Source organism: Panicum virgatum, chromosome 3K, assembly GCF_016808335.1.
Source record: "Panicum virgatum strain AP13 chromosome 3K, P.virgatum_v5, whole genome shotgun sequence".
Lineage (NCBI taxonomy): Eukaryota > Viridiplantae > Streptophyta > Magnoliopsida > Poales > Poaceae > Panicum > Panicum virgatum.
In genome coordinates, this window is record NC_053138.1 from 35,838,077 (window position 1) to 35,864,307 (window position 26,231).

A 26,231-nucleotide genomic window follows, 5' to 3' on the forward strand; every position below is an offset into this window, starting at 1 on the left:
AAACCATATCTCAAACGTCAACTACTTAGGTATGCATGTTTTCCTAAATACTTTCATCCATAAGCATCAAGATGATAAGCAAGGAATAAAACAAATGCAAGCCAACCATAAGGAACATGTAGAGTAGGTGGAACACACTGATTCATTTTGAGTTTGACTTTAGTGAGTAAGATTCAAAATTCATTCAAACTCATGAATCAAAGAGAGTTGAGGGGTAAAGGATGCACATACCATCTCTTTTTGCAAAAGATGGGGATCAAGGCAATGTTCATTCAGCCAAACCATCTGGTGGCTGACTGACTCTGGTGTCCTTGCCTTGTCCCTTGTCATGTTGGTGTAGACAATGTTGTGCAATACATCTATGGGAGATCTCGAATGTGTATGGTGATGATTTTTTTGAGAGATCTCCCCCCACACTTGTACTTGTACCTAGTGTTGTATTGAACGAGATAGTGGAAATAAAATAATGGCTCTGCCAGTTTTAAAATCCAGGGAGCCCTAAAATTTATTCAAACTAAATTTTACTCTCACCATGACTTACTCAAACAAGGCTGAATTAAGGTTGCAACAACATGTGTATGTTGCACAACGTTAATCCAAAACCTTGTCTTACCTTCCCATTTGAATTCAGCTCAACGACTCGCCCATTTGGAATTGATGAATTTCCTATAGGGGTTAGTCCACCCATATACGACCAATATCGATAAAAGTATTAACTCTAGATTAATCATCAATCAAACTTAACTCCATGTCTTGTTTAATTGAAGAGGGCATTTTAACCAAAGCACCATGCTTAATTTAAAATGCCTATGAATGTGTTGCATGCTACAAATTCAAACTAGAGCATACATGAATAGATAAAGGAAACATGAAACATTATTGAGCTTTATTTAAATGGAAATAAGCATGAGTATGAACCTGGCAATCCTCGGGCGACCTCCTGACAGGGCTTTGTTTAATGTCAAAAGCAAGATGTTGAGAGTACTTACCATGGCATTTTGTTGATGAGAACTCAATATTGTCACCATGGCAACTCCTCTTATTATTTTTGAATTTTATATATAGAGTAAGATGTTGGAACTAACACTAATTCCAAAACAAGATATGGATTGAAACGAAAGGAACTTACTTTGGGGCACTCACATACCTCCCCGACACTTTGAGTTTGCATTGCTGAGCAACATAACTTCAAGTGCGTGGAGTTCAAGTCCCATTCTGTAGTTGCTCTTCCATCAAGACATATCAAAATGTCGTAGTCAGTGTAGCTCTCATGTTCGTAGGTGGTGCCTGTCCATCATTCTCTTTGATCTTCACCTGGAATGGTTAGCAGCTGAAAATACCCAAAGAAAACTACATCCTCAAACATGATCTTGCTTTTTATAGAAGGGAAATAAATAAATCATAATCCAGGATTTCTTCCGGCAGTGCTTTGTTTTTTGTCATAAGCTCGACCATGGGAACATTCTCTTGCAGCTATCATTAGTGATGTTTTCCCCTTTCATCGCCAATTGCTGATGTGTTATAACATTTTAGCTGCAACTTAAGCACCATAGAGCATCCACAAAATTTGCAATGTTTGTGATAAACATATGCATCTACAACCAACCTCTTAAAAGTTTTGCAACAGAGGACCTTATGGTGATTGTAGTCCTAGTGGGTGCTTGGGGCACAAAGTTCATCAACCAACGATCTTAGGTACACGTCAATGTCATTGCCATGTTGTTTCGGGCCTTGGATAAGGACCAGCATCATCATGTACTTCCGCTTCATGCATAGCCAAGAAGGAAGGTTAAACATACATAGGCTCACAGGCCATGTACTATGACTGCTGCCCAACTCGCGAAAGGATTCATTCGATCCGTACTTAAACCAAACCTTATGTTCCTTGGGTCCATATCAAAATCTGGAAATTCTCTATCCACATTTCTCCACTGGGACCCATCAGCAGGGTGTCTCAGTATCTGATCTTGCTTACGCTCTTTTTTGTGCCACCGCATCAACTTAGCATGGTCCTTTTTCTGAAAAGGCGCTTCAAACGTGGTATTATTGGAAAATACCACATCACTTTAGCGGGAACTTTTTTCTTAACGGGCTCCCCATTGACATCACCAGGATCATTTTGCCTGATCTTGTACCATTTCGCGTCACAGACAGGACAAGCATCCAGTTTCTTATATTCATCGCGATAGAGAATACAGTCGTTAGGACACGCGTGAATTTTCTGAACCTCCAATCCAAGAGGGCAAACAACCTTCTTTGCTTCGTATGTTGTAGAGGGCAGTTCATTCCCCTCTGGAGACATGTTCTTTATGATTCCTAATAGCTCCTAAAATCCCCTATCGGTGACACCATTAGCTGCCTTCCACTGCAGCATTTCAAGTGTCGTACCCAACTTTTTCAGTCCTTGCTTGCAATCTGGGTACAACAATTTTTTGTGATCCTCCAATATCTTCTCTAACTTCTTTGACTCCTTCAAAGTTTCCCTGTCTCTTTGTGAATCCATTAGAACCTGACCTAATTCATCAGGTGGTTGGTCTTCTACTGCATTTTCTCCAGCCTCGTCCATTTCTTCAGCATCATCCAAGGGTTCATCTTCAAAGGATCCCACTTCATATAAATGAGCCCAGTCTGCAATGTTATCATCATCATCTCCTTCACCATCTTGCATCACAACTCTAGGATCACCGTGCTTGGTCCAAAGAGTATAGTTATCCATGAAACCCTTTTCATAAACGTGGGTGTGTAGAGTGCTTCTCTTAGAGTATTCCTTTTTATTTTGGCAAAGGCGGCATGGACAACACATGAAACCTTTCAATGACTTGTGGGCCTCCGCCGCATCGAGAAAAGGTTTTAGACCATTAATCCACACCATGGTGCACCAGTCACCATACATCCATTGTCGGTCCATCGATCTACAATTTTGTATGAAGTAACAACATTATTTTACTTGTATTCATATCATTTGGCACATAACATAATGAAATACAAAAGCCATTTCTGCGAATTTAATATTGAAATACAAAAGGTTCGAATATCCATCACATAATATGCTTAAATTACACAAAATAATAAATAGAAGTCCAGATTAATATATAGATTACACTACATGCTAGCTACCTAATACAAACTACTCATTATGAGATCTTTTGACCAATGCCTCGTGAACCGCCTCGCGAAGTCTTGACACAGAAGGGTCATATTCCGCCAGCCCCGACTCTTCATGTCTTACATTATATCGAGCCATCAACTCACGATCATCATCAATACTATGCAACTCGACATTAAATTCACGATGAAATTTACGGCTTTCTTTGCCAAGGGAGAATATATGAAAAGTTTTCTTAATCAAACGCCGAATACGACCGCTAATAAGACCAACACACTCTACAGGGTGGAACTCAAGCGAATGACCGGTACACTCCAATTAATTGCGTACCGCCGCCCGAGCCGCAGCTCGATGCTCAAAGGCATCATGTTGCAAAGGAATTTCTAAGAAGTAATATTAATAACAGGTCAATTATATATATATATATATCTCATTAAGAAACAAAACTAATTTCAGTGTACTAATCAAATAAATATAAAAAACTGAACAAATTATTAAAATTAAAATGAAAACATAAATTGAAAACCATAATTATTTTGACACTCTTCAGTTCAAGGTGAACACGTCGTTCCACGCCATAAGGGATGCGCAATCAATGTCCGCGGCTTTTTTTCAGGCTCACTTTTCACTAAAACCATCGAGAATAAAAAAAAGTTTGTTTCGAAATATGTCTATGTCGTTAACCTTAACCTGGCGGTGATGACACTGGCATTCGGGCCTAGCATTGATATCCACGACACAGCGATGAAGGAGTACGGCCTTGGTAAGGATAATTTCATTCTCAACTCGCTCAAAGGTGAGGATTTCATTATTGGGACCAAGCCTGTACTCCTTCATCTCGTCCTCATATATACTGCACCGCATCGTGGATATCGATGCTATAGCCCCGAATAGCAGTGTTTTCGCCGCAGGATCAAGGTTAACGACATATCCATGATCTGAAACAAAGATTTTTTACACTTCTCGATGGTTTCCATATGAGCCCGAATAAATACATCATTAGAGTGTCAAAATAATGTAACTAAATGCATAACGAATACCAAACTAATTAACCATGCCACTAGAAAAAAATTGAAAAAAATCACTATAAATTATCAACATTGAAACTATCCAATAGACCTCTAAATTCAAGTAATGGGTTCTATACATCTCAAATCCATGCATAAATCAAATAAATCGTGCTCATTCTTACTATTTCTAAAAATCATAAATTTCTCTAACTATAAAGCATGGAACAAATAATGAATACCATCAAACAAGAGAGGATGAAGTTGCAAACCTTTGGTGCACTTGGATGAGTGAAATCCCCACAAAACTTGAGAAAATGGAGGAGCACCTCCTCTCTAACTTGCCATGGGAAGAAAGCCCGAGCTCTGTCAAATGGTTGGCTGGGGCTCGGGGGGGAAGTAGGCGAGCTGATTTATAGTGGGTGAATTAGTACCGGCTAGTAGCTCCAACTGGCACTAGAATTCTCCATTTAGTACCAGCTGAAGCCACCAGCTAGTGCTAAATGTGCTCGGCTCCATTTAGTACCGGCTGGTGGCTCCAGCCGGTACTAAGTTGTCACCTAGCTGTTGTGCTCGGCCGTCGTTGGCACACTGTAGTGCCGGCTGGTGGCTCCAGCCGGTACTAAATGGCTCCAGGGGGTACTGTAGCTTTGGCCTGGTACTAAAGAGGCACGTTAGTACCGGACCAAAATATGCCCGGTACTTACTGCTGCGGACAAATGAGCAATTTTCTAGCAGTGAGAGGTGCAGCAGAACAAGGCCAGTATGATGCCATAGAACTTCAGGTGATGAGGTGCGATTACATAAAATGGGAATGGTGCAGCAGGAGCACGACGCTCATCCTCCTCCCCAATCAAATTAATACCACCACCAACCCCAATCAAATTAATACCACCACCAATGCCTCAATTCGCGCTGCTGTGAGCTTGGAGGGGGATGGGGCAACACGCTTGAGAGATAGATGGAGGGCATGGAGCAGTCACTATAGTGAGGAGGGCGGGCAGGCAGGAGCCACTATGGCAACCTATCGGCGGCTAGAGGCGATTCTATGGACCAATTCGATCGATGTCTCGATGATCATGTGGTCTAATACGAAAATCAAAAGACAAAAATACCAATATTCCCTTTGACTTAGTTTAGAAGCAGTTCCTGGCTCATAAATTATAGGTACTGCACAACAAAGGTTCTTTAATTTCTAATAGGTTCATTTTCTTTTTTAAAACTATTGGATCTAAAACACATAAATGGCTCTTAAAATTCCCAAAACTGTAACATTGCTCGTAGCATTGGTGATGATGGCACATCCCATAAGCACTATAAGGAACATGGCCCATTAGGCCATAGTTTGTGATTTTAGTGATTTTGTGACAACATGATCATGGGACTAACAAGTGTGTCAGGCGAATGACCTTAGGTCCCAAGGATGAAGTACAAAGCCCTAACAAAGCAAGAAATGAAGAAAGAACTCAAAAAAATACCGAATTAAATGAATTCATCATAAAATAGGCCATCGTTTAAATCGACAGAATGAAAAATGAGAGTGTCGGTGCATTGGACAGTTCAATTGGACAACAAGTGAAGAAAGTTCAACAACACCAATTAAACTGATAGTACAAAGATGGTGTCGGTGCATTGGTCTTGCCATTGTCTAGAGAGTATGGCAAGCAGTGAAGGACAAAGTCTTTAGCACAAGTTGAACTGATGGTGGTCGGATGAAGTGTCGGTGCAATGACATACGCAAAAGATGGCATGTCAAAAGGAATGCCAACGACATATATGGGTGAGCAGGTTGACCTGTTGAACCGAACCCCGTCAGGCAAAGCGTCGGTTCAGCCGACACTCTTGCATTTTTACTAGCCGGAGCAACAACTCCATGGAGTTGTTGGGCAATAGATACACCTCACCCCATGTCATTTGAGGTTGTTGGAGTTGAGAGAAGTCACACACACCCTAAAAAACACCTCCAAGCCACATGAGTACCATTTGATCAAATCCATAGGCCTTAGCACCTTATAGAGAGTGTGAGTGCTAGTTTAGCTCTTTATAGTGTGAGAGAAAGCAAGGTGTTGTGCCTTATGTGTTGTGATTGACTGAAGCTCAAGCTTGTATGTCAGTGAGCTAGCCCCTTGGAGTCTTGGAGACTCACCGGCACATCTTTGACCGATTGGCTTGGTGTGGTGGGGCATCGACAACATTGTGCGGGGACATAGAGACCCCCTTTCCTTTGTGGAGTAGCTCTTTAGTGGTAAAGTGGGATCAAGGTGACCGAGGACTTGGTGAGCCTTTGAGGCAAAACAAGGGTCCTTGGAAGAGACTTAGTTGCTAGAAAGCAATACTCTTGATTAAGTGCTTGAACGACATGGAGTAGAGGTGGCTTAGGCCTACCAATACCACGAGATAATTCTTTGTTCCAAGAGTTTGCTTGCCCTCATTCCCTATTTACATTTCCGTATTCATACTTGCAACTTGTGTCCCTTTACATTCTCTATATAGCATCAAGCTAGGATTGGATATAGTCTGCAAAACTTGTTTTGGGTGAGGGTTTCACACTATATGAACTATAGTTGCATATCTAGATAGCGTCTTCTAGTTTATATTTTGTGCAATTTAGTTGGAGCAATAGATTAAGGTTTTAAGTTTGCCTAATTCACCTTCTCCCCTTCTTAGGCAACGAGCACCAATTCCTTTCAATTTATATTAGAGCCGAGACTCACTTCTTTGATAAAGAATCGCCAATTCCATTGGCAAAATGTTAAAATCGGCTTATAGGAACTATGACGCTTCACCTCCTCGTGAGTTAGCTCATTGAGGATGGATTGAATCCCTTCGAAATGGCTTCACGGTTCAACGGGGAAGGGTTGAATATTTTACCATGCAAATTTCCCCAACGGGTTGAGAGAATCAAGCACAATAAGAAGAAGAATAAGGAAAAGAAGGAGAAAAGGCCATGCATGAAGCTTCTATTTTTCTTGGAGAATGGGTGGGTGGTGGTGAACAAGCTCACTTGATGAGTCAATCAAGTGCCACACCAACTAGGAAGCTTCATCATCATCGAACATGTGCCACATGACCAAAGGTATGAATAGCAATGTAGGTGATGATGACTTCGACTCTCCTTCATTTGAAGATCTTCTTGACTTGATCCAAGAGCAAGAAATAGTCATGAAAAGACAATCTAAAGAAATTAAACAACTTAATGCTCTTGATAATATTATTTGTACTCTTGCTACAAATTATGATGACTTGTTGTGCATTTTCAAATTGCTTAGCCAAGAGCATGAGAGCTCAATTTAACCATCGACTGTTTGGAAATGGAATAATCTATCCCATGTGCAATCCCTATCTCTAAGGTAGATGCTTTAACTTTTTGCATTGAATCAATTGATAAATCCTGCTCTAACCCTTGCAATAAGAAGTGCTTCGAGAATGTGGTTGTAGAATCATGTGATGATCTCATCACCAAAGAAAATGGTGAGCTCAAGCAAGAAGTAGAAAGCCTCATCAAGGACTTGACAAGATTGAAGGGCAAGAACATTATCCAACCTTCTCGAGATAAGCACAAAGACATGGTGAAGTATGAAATCAAAGAAATGTGTGAGAGAATTTGCAAATATGGGAGAGAAGTTGATGGCAAAACAAGCCTTGGGGTACAAAAAATCTAATACAAAACACCTAAGAAATCATGGACTTAAGGGGAGACCATGTAAAAAATTGGATGCTGGTAAGGATCCAAGAATGTGTAAGTGGTTCAATTTGTAAATTCTTGCAAATTTATGCTTGCTTTGATTGTGTTGTTATCAATCACCAAAAAGAGGGAGATTGTAAGGAAGGCCCCATTAGGCCATAGTTCGTTATTTTGGTGATTGTGTGAGAACATGATCATGGGACTAACAAGTGTGTCAAGTGATTGATCTTAGGTCCCATGGATGAAGCACAAAGCCCTAGCAAAGCAAGAAATGAAGAAATAACTCAAAGAAATGTCAAATTGGATGAGTTCAGCATAAAGTAGGGTGTCAGTTAAACCGACGATGAAAAATGAGAGCGTCAGTAAATTGGACAGTGCAATTGGATAGCAAGTGAAGAAAGTCCAACAACACCAGTTAAACCGATGGTACAAATAAAGAAGGTGACGGTGCAATTATCTTACCATTGCCTACAGAGCATGTTAAGCAGTGAGAGACAAGGTCTTCAGCATGGGTTGAACCGATGGTGGTTGGATGAAGTGTCGGTGCAATACATCGGTGTAATGACGTAAGCAGAAGCTGGCATGTCAAAAGGAAAGCTAATGACTATATGCAGCTGAGCAGGGTGACCGGTTGATTCGACACCCCTCAGGCAGAGTGTCGGTTCAACCGACACTACTGCATTTTTACTAGCCGTTGGAGCAACGGGTCGACGGAGTTATTGGGCTATATATATGGATCACCCTAGGTTATTTAAGTCTACTGGAATTGAGAAAAGTCACACACACCCTGAAGAACATCACCAAGCCACATGAGTGCCATTTGAGCACATCCTTAGGTCTTAACATAGTTTTGAGAGTGTGAGTGCTAGGTTAGCTCTTGAGAGAGTGAGAGAAAGCAAGGTGTTGTGCCTTGTGTGCTGTGCTTGAGTGAAGAAAGCTTGTATTTTAGTTGCCGACCCCTTGGAGCCTTGGAGACACGCTGCCACGTCTTCAACCCTTCGGATTGGCGTGGAGCGGCATCGACGATATTGTGCGATGACGTGAAGAGCCCGTTCCTTTGTGGAGAAGCTCCTCAATGGAAAACAAGATTAATGTGACCGATGAACTTGGCGTGAGACTTTTGGTGGCCTAGCCTTTGTGGCAAGACAAGGGTTCTCGGAAGAGACTTGCTTGCCGGTAAGCAATACTATTGATTGAGTGCTTCAACAACGTGTACTAGGGGTGGCTTAGTGCCTACCGATACTACAGGATAAATCTTCTTGTCGAGAGTTTGCTTCCCCTCATTTCTTATTTACATTTCCACATTTCATACTTGCAACTTGTACTCATTTAGTGTAGCATCAAGCTATGATTTGATATAGATTGCAAAAAATATTTTGGGTGAGGGTTTATACTAGATGGACTGTAGTTACATATTTAGATAGCATGTTCTAGTTTATATTTTGTGAAATTTAGTTGGAGCAATAGGCTAGAGTTTTAAATTTTTCTAACTCATCTCTATCCATCTTAGACTATGATCCCGATTCCTTTCAAGCACAATGGGAACGGGGGAGTCTCTAAAAAAAGTCAAAATTTTAATGTGGTTTTTGTAGAATAATGCTGTCACTAAGGATAGCATGCTTCAGATAAACTGGCAAGGAGACTCTAAATGCTATTATTTTGTGATCAAAATGAGAAAATATCCCCACATGTCTGGATCGATCTGGGTCAAAATTATTTGCCGAAAAGGAGACAGAACGTATGTCTTTGGAGGCGCAACAATAATTTAGTGGGTCATCTGAACTACAGAGATCATTTGTCGTGCTTGCACTTCAATAAATTACTGGGCAGGGCTTTATCCAGGGGACACGCTATACGTGAAGGGGTCGGTCTGATGCTGCAAGTTACTCAGGCATTCTCGCCCTCGTCTGCATGTCCTGCTGCTGTCATAGAAGGATCAATTCTTGTAGGCGGTTGCTCCAGCATTCTTGTTCTCGCATCTAAAGTTGCTCAGGTGATCCCGTAATGGTTCTTAAGCCGCGCTCAATTATTCCCGTAATGGTGATCCCCTGATTTAATTTTCTTGAAAACACCAAGTAACATTCAGGTGGAGGGTGGTAAAGGGCCTTCAAATTTGACTTCGATAATCAAAGGGCCGGATCGGGCTCTGTTCTTAATTCAATTTTGTAACTAAAATTATATAAGGATCAAGTTGGATCATCAAAACATCACTAGGGTCATGGTCAGTTACCACCTTGTACGTGCGTCATGCACATCTTCAGTTCTTTCTTGGAGGATCAGGCTCGGGCAGTTGTTCTAAGCACAGGATCACCAGATTTTGTTGAAAAAATCAAGTACCTTTCAGGTGAGGCTGCGCGTGTATGGAGCACTTCTTCGGTTCTTTCTTGGACCGTTTGTCGGTCTATCCACACCCTGAACTTGTGAGCTTCATGTATTTCCATTGGCTCTTAATGAAATTGGGGTTACCCTTCGCGTTGAAAAAAGCAAACCGAACCGAACAATCAGTACTATTAATTAAACGCTCAAAATTGCATGCATGCATCGGATTCCGGTCTAGATGGCTACAAGGAGCAAATAAAATGAACTAGTAGATTTTATTCATCATACTGCCTGTTGTCCGAAAGAGTGTCTAACTAAGCAATACAATTCTCCAAGCAAATGAAGCTGGCACCAAGCCTTCATTTTCCTTGATCGCCCTCGTCGATCACTTACGAATTACGACTCTTGTACAAGCTAGCACAGACCAGGAAATACCCAAAGTTGACCGCCGCCATAACTGCCACGGCCCAGTACACGTTGTCTAGCCTCCCCTTGTTTATGTTCCCGGGCAGCCACGCGGTGACCCGCCTCGCCACGTCCACGAACACCGCGCTGAGGTAGAATCCCAGCGCAATAAGAAGCGGCGCCATGGCCGTCGCGGTGCTCCTCAGTGTCTTGGGGAACTCCTGGTAGTAGAACGCCATGTTCCCGGGGAAATGCAGGGCCTCCCCGATGCCCACGACGCCTAACGGGATGATCAGCCACAGAACGGACATGGGCGTCACCAACCCTGGCGCATCCACGTTGGCGCCGTGGTGTGCGCGCACGACGTGCAGCCGCCGGCGCTCCACCAGCGCCGCGGCCACCATGCCCGCGAGGTTCACGACGTGCCCCAGCCCGACACGCTGAAGCGGCGTCGGGAGCGCGCCCGTGGCTCTGCGCCAGAGCGGGAACACGGCGCGCTCGAGGACCGGCGTGGCGGCGATGAAGGCGGCGAGCGAGCTGACGGTGATTGACGCTGCTGGGATCTTGAACCTCGGGCCGAGGGACCGGTCCATGGCAAGGGCCTGCAGGATGGCCAGCCCCACCATCACGCCGATTGACACGCTGATGAGGATGCCCGACGACCATAGCGGCAGCACGGCGAGGAGGGACTTGAGGTCCTCGACTTGCTGCACCGTGCACAGTCGCCAGCCGCTGGGACGATGGCCGCCACCTGGTGAATCTGGCGTACCTTGGCTGGCCGTGATCAATGCAGCACGGTTTAGAAATCTGCAAGGTCGGAGAAGACTCACGAATATGCACCACGACCCAAGTAAATCAAATGTTTCATCAATCACTTGAATGCAAGAACACGCAACGCACCCGAGCCTCTTAGTCGGGGCACCGTCACTGCCAGAGTCCACGACGGTTCCATCGCCAAGGTAATAATGTGCTCGTCCCGTAACATCGACGCGGGCCTTGCGCACGGCGGTCACCACGACGCGCGCGAGCTCGGTGTACGGGCTTCCGTTGGGCGCGGGCATCCTGAAGTAGCGCGCACCAAGTACCAGCATGACCAGGCTTGCCACCGCAGTGCCGAGGCAGATGCTGAAGCCAAGGACCCAGGAGACTCCGTCCTGGAGGTAGACGATGGCCGTGTCGCCGACGATGAACGAGGCGTAGAGGAAGACGAAGTACCAGTTGAAGAAGGTGTCCTGGTCGCGCGCGCTGCCGAACTGGTCCGCGCCCAATGTCGCCACGTTGAACCGCGTCCCACCAGTGCCAATAGCCAGCAGACACACCGCGGCGTAGAGCACGGTGAGCTGCCCAGGAGTCCCATGCTGGCACGTGGCGGACGGCGAGGCGCAATGCGGCGGCCGCAGGGATGGCAGTGCCGCGGTGAGCGTGAACAGAACGAATGCCTGGGCAATAATAGCGAAGTCTCATCAGTTTTTTTCGAGGAGACAGAATGGTTATTCCCTTACTGTGTATATATTAAAACGAAATAAAAAAGTGGCACAATACAGAAGAAAAATCCTCAAGATATGAAAAAGGAAACAAAAAGTTGAAAAAATTAAACAAGATGAAATAGCTTTGCGGCTTAATTTTGCTCGTAGGATAACTAGAGCACAAGTTCTCTCCTCTTGAAATACTTAGCTCATTGTTGCACACAAGGCGCAATTGCTTTGGAGATGAAGTCATTTCATTGCATCTAAATGTGATTGGTAACATCCACGAAGAGAGGGACATACATAGGCTTTTTGCAACTGTCAAAAATGGTTGCTATAGGGCCATAATATCATATTCGCTCGCAGACGTGGCAAATACTTGCATGGTTAAAAGATTGGACCATATAGTTTTCTATTTCATTGCAATAGCTAGCTAATTGCCACGCAATGAAGCATCCATTAGATAGTAGTTGCAATAACTGATGTTGTTGCAACAATATGTTGATAGTGCAACAACATGTAACAATTACAACAAAAACGTGGTCATGGCAATAAAAGCATTGTAACCACAATTTTTAGTAAATGGTGGTAATAAACTATTCTTGTAATTATATATTTTTGTGGCAAAAAATAATAATAAGTAATAATAAAAATTATAAACATTACTACTATCTGGCTTTGAACTTAAGATCTAAAGGAATACGATACTATACCACTACAATAAGAAGGCACAAAAACGTGGCATATAGTTAGTAAACATGCCAATAGTATTTATATAGTGCAACATTACTTAACTTGTTGCAATAAAAACCTTTTTGTTGCAACTAGTTTTTTAGTTATTACCACACTAGTTTAGCGTGGCAAAATAATCACCTTAATGCAACGTCTTAAGTTTGTGGCAATACGACAGATATATTGCAACAAAAATTCAATTGTGGCAATATCATGTACTTATTGCAACAATTTATATGTTGTTGTAATATTTTTGGTGGCCGAAGATTGTTTCCCTACAAGTGGTAACTGCATTTTTAAATCCCCCAGGACTAGAAGGGGATCGTCAACCGAAGGCAGATTCATGCTGCATCTCTGAAGAATGTATCTAGTGCCTAGTCTGTCAACAAGAGTAGCTAGAAGAAAACATGGTTTTTTGACATGCTGATTTCTAGAGCCACACTGCTTTGTGACAAGTCAGTTGTTCATATGCTTTGGCATATGAGAAAAGAGGAGACCCCCTAATGCACGTAATACCGACTGTCTGTTTCTGCTATCTCAGGTACGGACTTCAGGGACTGTGTTAACTTAACAGTTGCTCACTGGCAACGGAGGAGATTGACAAATTGAAAAAAGGACCAAGGCCCAGCTACTTCTTTGACGTTCTTGATCAAAATGTTCTGAACTCTTGTGAAGGACAAAATCTTTGGGTAATAAGCATTCTGTTGGACAATATTGTGCTAAGATCTTCCTAGACAAAGTAGGTTGCACCAACTACTTGTATCGTATAAACATTTTTTTGAGGTAATATTTCGGGTATGTATCTCATTTTGAGCATGATAAACAAAATTGAATTGTGCATAGTTCATAGAAATGGGTGATTGGCAAGCATACAAATGATACTTGGGGTTGCAAAAGACAGTTCGTTTGGGCAATGCATGATTATGCTGAAGGCCAAACAGGAGTTAATGAAGGAGTTTGGTTGATTATGGTTGAGAGATGTCTTTTTACCTATGATTATTTGTAGTTGAAGCAAATGAACATAAATCAAGTCAATTGGAGTTCAAATTATGTGATGAAGTGCTGATAGGCACGTAGACGGGAGGATTGGAGCCGATGGACCACAAGCGGCCAGATGAGGCAATCCATATCAGGCTCACTTGCAGGGCACAAGAGGTATGAATGCACGGAGGGCATGCACAATGGGCATGACATGTAGAAGAACATGATGCTAACACTAAGCGCAAATTTTAATGGGAGTAGCAGCCATGTGTTTTGATCTATCTGGCTATTTTGTGGTGATATTACTTTTAACAATAAACCTATTACATCTTTTATGCATGTAATATTTCGTGAACTTTTCCATAATGTCAAAAATCCAGATTGCTTGCCATGGTGTGGAAGCGATGGCATGGAGGTCTATGCAAAGAATGGCTAGCAAATTTCTGTTTACATTTATGTGAATGGTATGAGTTATGGAGCCTTTTACATCTATATATAATTGACATGATGATGTAATAATTGACAATGGACATATGCATTGCATAATGCAAAAAGCAGAAACTTTCTGTATTTTCTAAAAAAGATGACGAAGAAGACGATCATCAGCTTGTATAAACTAAGTTAAGGTTGGCACCGGGTTCATGTCACGAGATGACTTGGTGGCGGGAGTGTTCAGCACATGACAACAACTTAGGCCTAGGATGAGACGGGACATGCATACACATTAGTGTGCTTCCTTAGAAACTAAGCAAGTTCGGCTGTTATGCTACTAGATACAAAGTAAATATTATATTCCATTTCTTATAAATTTAGGATGCATATTTTTATCTAATATTTAATTTATCTAAGTTTAAGATTCAAAGTTTTATCCTAAATTAAATTTATCTAAGTTTATCAAGTCTAACAAAAAAAATGTATTAACTTCTACAATACCAAAAAACAGTGGATTTGAGGACATGAACACTAGTACAGAAATGGTTTTTAAACTTTGACATTTGTCTCGGCCATATTTGGATCCGGGACTAATCTAGGCAATGCCTAGGGGGCACGGGGTCCTTTACTCCCGGTTGGAATCACCAACGAGGACTAAAAATCACCATTTAGTTCCGGTTTATAACACCGTAGTTTTTGCTTTAGAAGAGTCTAGCATAGTTTCACAATTTTTTTTGCTAGCTTAAAAGGAATTAGTTTAGCACTTTGAAAAACTCACCTTAGGCTTTAAATTGTTTTGTTGCATACATGCTGGTGCATATTTTATTTTTGTATGATTGTGCTCAAGTCCCTAGAGTTCCCAGAATTTTCCTGGAATTTTCTGAGCCTTCCTTCTATTTTCTATGCATTTATTTCAATTTCTGGGCGATGGAAATACTCTTTTTCTTTTACTTTTCCTTTTTCTTCATTTTCCTTGCTAACTGGGCCGCCGGCCCGTTTTCCTTTCCATTTCCCCCCGCCGGCCCGCATTTTTTTCTTCTTTCTCCCTATTCAAACAATGGAAAAGATACCACATGAGATGTAGACTAAGAAACGTCCTGGACTGTCTTTCCTCAAAGTTTGATGTTAGATAAACTCACTCCAAATCAAACAAGTGTTTGTTTGTGGGGTATCCGAGGAAAACCAAAGGTTATTATTTTTATAATCAAGCAGAAAGCAAACTGTTCTATTGCCCGCAATAGTGTCTTCTTAGAGAGATTTTCTCTCAAAAGCTGTTAGTGGGAGCAAGGTGCAACTTGAAAAAAATTGGGATGTACCTAAAACAGTTTTAGCCCCCATTGAACCTTCACGGGATGAACAAAGTGTTGTAGAACTCCAGCTAAAGAACTAGGCCCATGAAGGTCTATGAACGTCGTGCACCTCAAAAGTTCACGCTTCTAACTATAGGGCAGCGTTACATATTATTATTGAATAATGATGATCCTAAAACCTATGCAGAAGAGATAATGGGACTAGACTCTAATAAATGGCTAGGAGCCATAAAATTAGAAATAGAATCCATGCATGACAATCAAGTTTGGAACTTTGGTTGATCCCATTGATAGTGTTAGACATTTGGAGTACAAGTGGATTTTTAAGAAAAAAATAGACATGGATGGAAATGTTCATATCCATATGGTATGATTGGTGGCAAAAGTGGATTTTTTAGAAAAAAAATAGACATGGATGGAAGTTTCATATCCATAAGGTGTGATTGGTGGCAAAAGTGTTTAAACAAATTCTAGGTGTTGATTATGATGAAATATTTTCTCCCGTCGCAATGCTAAAGTCTATTTGAATTGTTCTAGCTACTGCTGCATTTTGTGACTATGAGATATGACAAATGGATATCAAAATAACATTCCTAAATAGAAACCTTAGTGAGGATGTGTATATGATACAACCTGAAGATTTTGTTGATCCTGGAGATATGCAAACTTTGGAAGTCCATTTATTGACTAAAGCAAGTATCTTGGAATTGGAATCTTCATTTTAATGAAGTAGTCAAAGGGTTTGGTTTCATCTAAAACAAAGAAGAGCCTTGTGTTTACAAGAAGGCTAGTGGGAGCGCACTTGTGTTTCTGGTGCTATATGTTGATGACATATTGCTCATCGAAAATGATATTCAAATGCTTGAGGTTGTTTAATATGCATTAAGAAATAGTTTCTCAATGAAAAAAATAAGGAGAGGCAGCATATATTTTCAGCATAAAGATCTATAGGGATAGATTGAAAAGGCTAATTGTATAAAGCCAAGTTACATATATTGACATGGTATTGAAAAGGTTCAATATGTAGGATTCAATGAAGGGTTTTCTGCAATACCACATGGTGTTAGTCTCTGCAAAAGTCAGTGTGTCCCTCGACACCTGATGAACAAGAAAAGATGAGTGTGATTCCATATGCATCGGCTACTGGATCCATAATGTATGCCATGCTTTGTACACGCCTTGATGTATCCTGCGCTCTAAGTGTTGCAAGTACATATAAGTCAAACCTAGGAGTGGCACACTAGGTTGCAGCTAAAAATATCCTGAAGTACTTTAGAAGAACTAAGGATAAGCTCCTTGTCTCTGGAGGTGAGGAGGAGCTCGTTGTAAATGGTTACACTGATGCTAGCTTCCAAAATGAGAAGGATGACTTCAGATCACAATATGGATTTGTGTTTTGCCTTAATGGTGTAGTAGTGAGCTAGAAAAGTTCCAAGCAAGAGATGGTGACCGATTCTATGGAGGCCAAGTACATAGCAGCTTCGGAAGCTGCGAAGGCTATTTGGATTAGAAAGTTTGTTTCTGAGATGGGGGGTTGTTCCTAGTTGATAGTGCATCTAGGCCCCGAATGAGTTTTGGAGAGTGTTGACGCTCAGTAACAACCAATTCTAGGCGTCAATTTGATCAAAAAATCATGAGAATTTGTATTTCTTACATGCATCATCTATCAAATAAATCCCAAAACACACTTTACCCCTAGAGAAATACAAGATGTGTTTTAAGCTAAAATACATGTTGCAAGTGTACTTTGGTCTGAGATAAGATCACAGATGAAATTAGAGCGCAAATTTAGGCTCAATTGTACCAAAAGGAGCCCAAGTACTCAAGTAAACCAGCTTAGGACAAGGCATTACACATGCTTTGGACAAGAGGAGGCCCAGGACAGCCCAACCCCACAAGTTGGGGTGGTTGGAGCCGTTGGCAGGCCTGCCGACCAGCCCACGGGCCCCACTGCCTTAATCCTTCGATGTGGCAGCCTCCCATTGGTCCTAGACGTCGGTTCTTGGAGGATCACCTGCAGCTCACCCCATGGCTTCCTGCTATAAATATGAGAGAGGGGGGAGAGAATACCATGACACACCACCAAGTGAAGAGCTTCTCTAGCTTGTGTTTAGAGTAGAGGAGAGGGTAGAGGTACTAAGGAGGGGCACCGGGTTGTCGGCGCTCTTCTCCAATTTATACCTCCACAAGAGAGTAAGGAGGAGTCGGGGAAGTGCCGGGTTGTCGGCAGTCTTCTCTGCTTGTACCTCGACGGATGCTTATTCGGTCATTTTAAGTGTTCGTTTCTTCCTTATCTAGAATTAGAGTCGAATTGCAAGTTATTTCTTCTGCCTTTTACTGGATTGAGTGTTTACTTAGAGTAGTGAATGATCCTAGCTTAAGATAACTAGTAGAGACGAATAATCTTGGCCAAGGTTAGGATCAGTGCGAAATAGTGTAGACGTGGTGTCTAGGCTAGACCTTACCTCACTTGGTTGTTTTGTATGCCTATGGTTTGTAGAGGTAGCCAGCAGGTGGTGATAGCCCTATCCGTTGTCCAGTAATCCTCCACATTTAGTTAAGAAACAGTGCACAGATGCTGAAGCAACTGGCTTAATTAAGTAAGGAGAAACTAGTAGCCCGAAGTTTAAAGCGAAGTTATTCCTTCCTTAAGCATAGATTCTAGGAAATCCTCTCTATCTTGTTTTTCCCACAGGAGTGTGTGTGTCCTTGGATGAGCCTGAATCCGTAAATAGTGTACTCATGTTCCTCAATGGATACGGTACCCTAGAATACTCCTATGTGAAAGCTACAATGGTATGCTTGCGCTTGCGGATTTTATTCGTGACGTTACAAAATACCAACAGTGAGTTGAATGACAACATGATTAAAGAACTATTATCTTTGCTATAGAAATTATGAGAAGGAGTTTATTTGAAAATCAATTTGTAAATTGCCTCATGGTACATGAAATCAAATATAGAGGTTATATTATTAATGGATGTCAAGCAAAGTGTGAAAAATATAGAAGCAAATGATCATGCAGTGACAACAAATGATTTCTATCTGTGGCTTGACACATATGAGAAGTAATCTGCCAAAAGTATTATTGCAAATCGAGATTAGCATATGAATTATATGATTGGTCTTATCGGAAGTTTCAGATATGGGATATTACTTACAAATCAAGACCAAGCAATCAAAGGGAAGTTTCAAATGAAATTCATTGATGATGCACAAAGCTTACCTCAATGTGGTGAAGGTAAGTTGGGAAGAAACCAATCGAGATGAGTAGAGCGAGGGACTAAGCAAGCATTGGTGAAGCAACGGCTTACCATGTGCGAATTGCTAAGGTGAAGTGGCAAGTATCCGTGGGGTTTTCAAAGTATCATACGCCTTACCGAGAGAAGCATTGCAATGCATCAAACATATTTTGATTAATTTTGGAGTGACTTATGGATTCAAGTACACTTTACCATGAAGGAATGGAACATCCTAAGTCACTAGCTCAAGTATGAAATGCTGAAGAAAGATATGCAATGCTGGAATCCCAAGTTCGAGAAAGACAAAGTATGGCACGATTGAAGCAAGTCAAAACTCAAGTGATAGAATTAAGATTTTCTTTTAATCTCGAGTAGAGGTGCACCGTACTATCAATAGGGATGCAACATTTGTTGATTAACAACACTCAAAGTGCTCATAGTTACCCATGTGAGAACCATGTGTTGGCTTGGAGGACCAAGTGAAGCTATCTGTCTCGGTTTGAGTCTTCTCTGGCTCAGACCAGTCTGAAGGACCGGTTTGACCACTAATGGCTAGTTTATTCGAATAGACTGGTCTAACCGATCTATACTGACAAAGCAATGGCTAGTTTTAGAAGGCTAGGTATTTATACCCCTTTGCCCTCTCTTTTGAGAGTTGCTGGTTCTTCTGCATCTCTAAGCTTTCTAAAGCCATTCTCTTGACTAGCAGGCTCACCCCAACACTCTTCGTAAGTTGTGCTAACTAGATGGCATATCCTTTAGTTGGGCCGACAGATCAAGTGTGTGTGTGAGCAACAAAAGAGCTCCTATGAGCATTCCATAGCTTGAGCACCAGTGTTTGAAGTCAAAGCAACTCGTGAAGCATTTGTTACTCTTGGAGGTTTGCCTCCTAGACGGCTAGGAGTTTCTATCTAGCCACCAACGTGTGGTGATCAGCGGCTGTGGTGAGCAGTGACATGTTTGTGAGGGCTGTGATCTAGCCTCCTTGCTGGAAAGGATCATCTTAGTGAGGTGGGAAAGTGGCTGGAAGAAGACCCGACTCGGTGGAAGTAAGGTGGAATAGACTCGCATCCTAAAGAGTTCCTCAATGGAGATTAGGATTCACTTGTGATGAATCTGAACTTCGGTAAAACAAATCCTCGTTTCAACTCTTCGGTTGCCTATCTTGTTGTCCTCTAGCTTTAATTTGTGCTTCCGCTTCGATCTAGTTGGGTGTCCCTTCTCTGTGTGCAGGGACTTGCTTGAAATACTTGATATCACCCACAAAGACACTTCACCAATTATGGTTTGTGCTAGAGCTTGAGAAGGAAACTTACCACAAAGTTTGTATGTTTTCTGCTCCTGACCGGTTTGATCGGTCAAGCCAACCGGTCTGACCGGTTGGTATTTTTGTCAGCTGTTCTAAGTGTTAGACCATTCTAATTGGTCAGCCTGACCAGTCGGTGTACTAACACCTGCATTAAGTTTTGAATTTGCAAAAGCGCTTTTTCACCCCCCCCCTCTAGGCGACATCAAGATCCTTTCACTAGTGCATCTAGTCGAATGGACCTCTATTGTGATAATAGTGGTTCCATTGCACAATGTAAGGAGCCAAGATCAAACTAAAAGTCCTAGCACAAACTGTGGTGTTACCACCTGATTCGAGAGATAATAGATAGAGGTGATGCGATGATATGCAAGGTACACACGGATCTAAACATATTGCTGATCTGTTGAGGATGGCCCTCTCATATCTGAAGGATGTGGCACATATGAGTTCCATGGGTATCAGATACTTGATTGGTTGACTCTAGAGTGATTGGGAGATTATTGTGATCATGTCTAAGTTTGTATTTTTTTTAATAAAGTGTTATTTGTTCCCTGATAATTATTTACATTGATTAATTATTACATGACTTGTTTGCGAAAATCTCTTCTTTTATTATATTATTGTTCTAAATAATCCCTAGTTTTCACTATTATGAGGAACAATAATGTTTTATAAACTAGCACATGTATTGATTGATGATCATGTTTCATATACCATAGATATGGAGATATCAAACCAATAAAATGGACACATGTTAGGGAACATGGTGTTGGATGGACCCACCACGAAACACTGTGGAGTTAGTTGTCTTAAATTTGCTATCAGTTGATCTTGAGTGGTATACCCGCTGAATCCTTAGACTTGAGATCACCATTGTTTCTCACTATGCACAATGATGCATTTTGGGGCTACCAAACACCACTCTGTAACTAGGTGCCTATAGAAGTAGTTTTTCAGTGTATCATGAAACATGGAATGTGGTACGAGTGGATCAAGATGGAATTTGCCCCTCCTTGACAACGAGAGAGATATCTCTAGGTTCCTCGATGCAGTTGGATTAAGAAAGTGCATGGTCCTTCCTAAGTGATTAAAGAGTTAATCATAAAGTGACTAAATTACTCATAAATTGTAATCTGCTGCAAGATCGAGTTAAGCGGTCCAGCTATTACAAGGGTGGCACGACACTCGCCTTGAGCTTGGCTGGTATCCCGAGGCAAAGGTTTTGGCGATATGGTCTTTATGTGTGCGAGTCAGTACGCCATGCTAGGTGCCTCTGCTGATTAGTAGTGCAAGAATGGTTCTTGTAGCACAACTTTGGGTAACACAACGGGTTGGAACAAAAACTTGTCTATATAATTGTCTCTAGTGCAGGTGCGAGATTTTTGGTGATATGCCGTAGATGCAATCATGCGTGGGCTGGATATTGATCCTAGAGATTAGAACCCTAAAAGGCTTCTGGTTAGTGGGGTCTACATAACGAGAGGCAGGGCCAGGGGCGGATGATGATCTCGCAACATAAACCTTAGCAGCGACCGCCTCTCCACCTCATCACAAAACACTCTGTTTTTTAATTTAGTCGAACATGTCAGGAAAACTACTAAAAACTTGGAACATTTATAGTGTATATCAAATTCAAAATTATACTAAATGATCCACATGCCCTTAATTTTTTCACAACTTCACAACATTTATAAACACAAAGTAATTTTTTAAAAATAGAAAGAAAAAGGAATCTACTGGAGCACTAATTTTGCACCAACTCCCTCCAACTCAATTTATATTTTTGATTCCCTTTTATTGCTTTACAAGGAATGTAATACCTCCTATATATTGCACCAGAAAAAATACTAGAAAACATTAAGCTATGGAGTAGCTTGGCATTAAACGAACACCATTTCTAGTTGTGGACAAATTGGTCCAAGATTTGAGGTTGCCTCGTGTCATCGTTAGAGCACACATATGGAAAAAGTCTGATCTATAATCTACGTGGAGGACTCATGGCGATAATAAATAATTAACCTACCATACCACCAAATCTTGGGTCATATATCCAAGAGTTGAGCAAGGCTTATTTAGTTTTGATGTTTATTTTATTTCATGAGAAGGTAAAGCCCATGTTACTGTGACAAATTCCTAGAAGTTTGAATCAGACATAGAACTTCCTTAGGGCATGTGTTACACACGATTTTAATCCTATTTTGTAACTCATAAAACTAAAGCTTTTGTGGTCTGAAAATAAAAAAGCTCCAAGGTGAGTTGAGTAATGCATTTTCAAACATAAGTTAGAAAGATTGGCGACTAGGGTACTAAGACTTTCACTTGTAACAAAGTAGCTTAAGAAGTCAATATTCATTCCTTTCGAAAATTGTTACTACTTGTAATAGCACCCTATCATTTTCTGTTGTTTTCTTGTAAAATGAAAGGTGGAAATGTAGTTGTTAGTTGTCAGTGTCATAGCATCAATGCACAATTATCCTGGATGCATAATATATAAAGTTCATTTATGGAGAGATTCCGACATGTTAATTATTTGTTGATTTGTCATATTATTAACCATCAATAAAGACCTCAAAAGGAGAAAATAAGGTCCTGTTTGGATCCTCCAGCTAATGGTTATAGCAGCTAAAAAAACTTGATCTGCGAGGAAATTAAAGGTCGCCCCCACGACATTGCACTAAGTAGAAACCTCAGCCAAGCTGGCCAAGAAAACCCTTGATGAACCTCAGCTTCACCATATAGAGGCGCACTGGAATCTGGCCCGACCATGACCCGCTGTGTTAGGGACCACTAGAACTACACTCTGGTAGGATGGCCAAACCAACCAAAAGTGCCACAGGCCGGCGCCCTACTACTTTTTTGAGTTGCCAGCGAGCTGAGGGGTTCTTTTGCTGCCACTAGGATTTGAACCCTAGTTGGTGTCTTGCTCGACTAAGAATCTTACCACTACAGTACAAGTGTTAGCTAGGCAAATTTTGCTATTATGGATCCAAACAGGTCTGCTAGCTAATGAATTAGTTAATGATATATTCCAGACAATTGAAATATTTTATTTCATTAGCTGGTTGAACCCAGCAACTCTCAGCTAATAACGTCAAAAGGGTATTATATTACCCCCAACCCAAATGTTAAATTTCCCGACACAAGGGTAGCATGGTCTATTAATTTTAATAATTAGCAATTAGTTGGTGGATCCAAATTAAACACACCAAGCTAATAGCTAACTAATCTTTAGCTAGCTGAAAGAGACTATTATAGATTAGCTAGCTAATCATTACTTGGGGAGGATCCAAACAGGACCAAGCCAGAGGACATATGAATATCAGGCAAAAAGCACAAGTGTAACTGAGATGCTACTGGACACTGCATGAAGCCAATTTAGTTGTTTGGTGATCTATAAAGATTCAGTGAAACTGATATCTACCCTATGCGACCTAGGTATTTTGTTAAACCTTAAAATACCCAAAAAATCAATTTCTATTAGGAAACTGAAACAAAATGTTTCTTGATGTAGCGATAAGAATGTTATCACAAGGAGGTCATTCATCCTACTCTGAGTCACTGGTTTTACTTTTACAATGAAGACAAGCTCAGCGCCAATCAGAGGATCCCAGCGTGAATCCTCAAGGAAGTTCCAGTACTTTATTATCGACAATACAGCACTATCCTTGTCCCACTTGAGGACACATCTCCAATCAGCTAGGAAAGAGACATTGCAATCACCACGAAACAGCGACAACACATTAAATGCAAGTCATCCATCAAACCAAGAAATTAAAGTAGGACATTTAATTTCGATAGTTACGTAGTTGCTTTGCTTCGTATTTAGACCAGTGTCACTAGCTAGTAGGGTCTTTGCATAGTTATCAAGACTGAGAACTAGATAACCAATCAGAAGAGTGTCATGGTGATTATACTACCCTCACATCCCATGAAACTCCTCTCCTCTCTCTTCATAATAACTCTATCATATTAGTAAATTCAATGCCCATAACACTACTATCATACTCCCATTGATATTGGCCTTACGAGTAAAGTGTATACAGTACCTACCACTAGTAAATGATGCTTATTATGAAGATGCAGGAAGCATGTATACACCCACGCACCAGGACGTTTATAGCTGTGCCGGCGAGGATGATGGGGAAGCAGCCGAAGTAGGAGTCAGAGACGACGGCTCCGGCAACGGGCACCAGGTTGAGGGAGCCGCGGACGATGTTGGCGATCTGCGCCGCGTCGATGCTCTCCACGTTGTACTCCTTGAGCAGGTACAACAGCAGGTTGCTGGTCGTCCCGTTGATGGCCAACCCCAACCCCAGCATGCTCCCTTGTTCCATTCATCCGTGCAAGCAGTCATATAGTCATGAAGACAGAGAGATCATATATATCATCAGATACGATTTCTTGACGAGATCAAAGAGAGATCGTTCAGAAGGAGAAAGAGAGGTGATCTCATATGCACCTGCAATGAAGGGGAGGGTGATCCATCCTCCCTTCTTTCTGCCTTGTCTTTCCTGGGCCGCCTCCCGGTCAATAGGCTTGAGCTGAGAACCAGGCGAGCTCTCTATCTCCATCTCCAGCTCCAGCTCCGCTCTCTCGCTAAACTGGGCTCAGTTCACAGGAACCATGGGTCTGGTCTGTGTACATCATCAGCCGTGCATATATAGACATGTGCAAATAAAGTCATGTGGACCGACAGCAACATGCTCGAGCATTATAATTCATTTGGTGTGTTGGATTTCAAAGTAGGTGCGCGCAATTTGATATGGTTTGGTATTCGCATTGCGTCCATCTAATAATATCTTATAAACTCCACCTATTGTTAATATATATATATATATATATAATGGAAAAAAATTCCGGCTTCAAACCCCTTTAGAGAGAGGCATCAGTCCGTAATTATTACAGTCACACACTGAGAGTTTAAACCAAACTGAGTTTAAAATTAAAGACCACTACGTAAAATGAAGGGCCATCTATGGGACGTGAATAACTGCAAACCCGAGGACTCTAGAAGCTGGCAAGCTTTGACTAGCCGCTCCCTTTGGTCATCAGTGTGCTGCAACAGAGCTCACGATCGGAGCCAATATGTCCCCCTGAAAAGCACCTTGATTATTAGAGACCTCCAGATTCTTGTGGGCTTTAAGCTGAGATGCTCTCTCAATCGAGTCTTGGTCTGCTAGCATCATATTTCTTTTACTCTTTCGAGTTGGAGTTGTTGCTGGAATTTTTTTGGAAGTACCGTCATGGGCTGTTTGCCCATAAAACGACTCGGCCACCCAGGCTCCAGTGTTGTCTGCAGCTCCAGTAGGATTCAAAACCACTGTAAGACGATCATTGTTGGGATCTGCAATGCTAGAAAGGGCAGTAGCTTGAGCAGCCATCAAGGCACTTGGTGCACTACCCTTACCAGTAGCAGTCCCTTCTTTTCCTAATTCCTTGTCCCTTGGGTGAGCATCGCCAGCATTCTTTGCATTAAATTCTTTGTCTGCCTCTTCTGAATTCTTCTCCTTATCTTTGTCTCCAGTCCCTTCTTTTCCTAATTCCTTGTCCCTTGGGTGAGCATCGCCAGCATTCTTTGTATTAAACTAGAAAAACTGGCACGGCCTCGCCGCGCCGCGACCTGTAGTCCACTGTGGTAGGACCCCTGGTTTGTTTATTATTTTTGTGATACAAAGAAGATTGTGCAGGGTGGTGGCTAAAATAGAGAGAATGATGTGGAAGCTCCATGGAAAAAACTTAATTGTTGAGCACTTGGAGTAACACTTCGTTGCACGCACATAATTATATTTTTTATGATAACAGGCTTTGGATCCCTATGTATATAGGGAATATTTATGAACTTGGCATATATGATACACCAAAATATTACAGAATTGTGTTGTATCTTTGATTTTTGGTAGTTGCGAAGAGCAGAACTTTTTACCCTTCCTAAACATCTTAGCTATTTCTGCGAACTAACAGGTAGATCATATCATGTCTTGTGACATTCACCATACTTACAACAAAATATAGTGCACTGACACCAAGATTTGGCAGCATACCATAGTGTCGGTGTTCCGAATCACCGGCTAGTATAAATTTGTATGCGCGTCACAGGAACAAATGGTAATACAAGGATAAGACACAAGATTTTATACTGGTTCGGGCGGAATGTCCCTACGTCTAGTTCGAGCTCTCGTGCTTTTGTATTCAATGTCTACAGTAGGGGTTACAAACGGGCGAGAGAGGGAGCTGGGG

At 41.7% G+C, this 26,231-nt stretch overlaps 1 protein-coding gene across 1 annotated transcript; it reads right to left on the reverse strand.

The window, feature by feature from the left end:
* Nucleotides 1-10,373: 10,373 nt before the first annotated feature.
* On the reverse strand, nucleotides 10,374-24,793 carry LOC120699103 (protein NRT1/ PTR FAMILY 2.7-like). The gene is made up of 4 exons (XM_039982969.1): nucleotides 24,454-24,793; nucleotides 24,101-24,318; nucleotides 11,423-11,961; nucleotides 10,374-11,329 (listed from the first exon to the last, which is right to left on the reverse strand). Exons 1-4 carry the CDS (start codon nucleotides 24,563-24,565, stop codon nucleotides 10,507-10,509), a joined length of 1,692 nt encoding a protein of 563 aa, XP_039838903.1. The 5' UTR covers nucleotides 24,566-24,793; the 3' UTR covers nucleotides 10,374-10,506.
* Nucleotides 24,794-26,231: the final 1,438 nt, after the last annotated feature.

Bases quoted from the DNA above. Each gene is read 5' to 3' on its own strand.
- LOC120699103 (XM_039982969.1), bottom strand. From the start codon at position 24,565: ATGGAGATAGAGAGCTCGCCTGGTTCTCAGCTCAAGCCTATTGACCGG. The intron at 24,319-24,453 runs GTGCATATGAGA...GAATGGAACAAG, and splicing joins CACCCTCCCCTTCATTGCAG to GGAGCATGCTGGGGTTGGGG. The intron at 11,330-11,422 runs GTGCGTTGCGTG...CCGACCTTGCAG, and splicing joins GCCCCGACTAAGAGGCTCGG to ATTTCTAAACCGTGCTGCAT.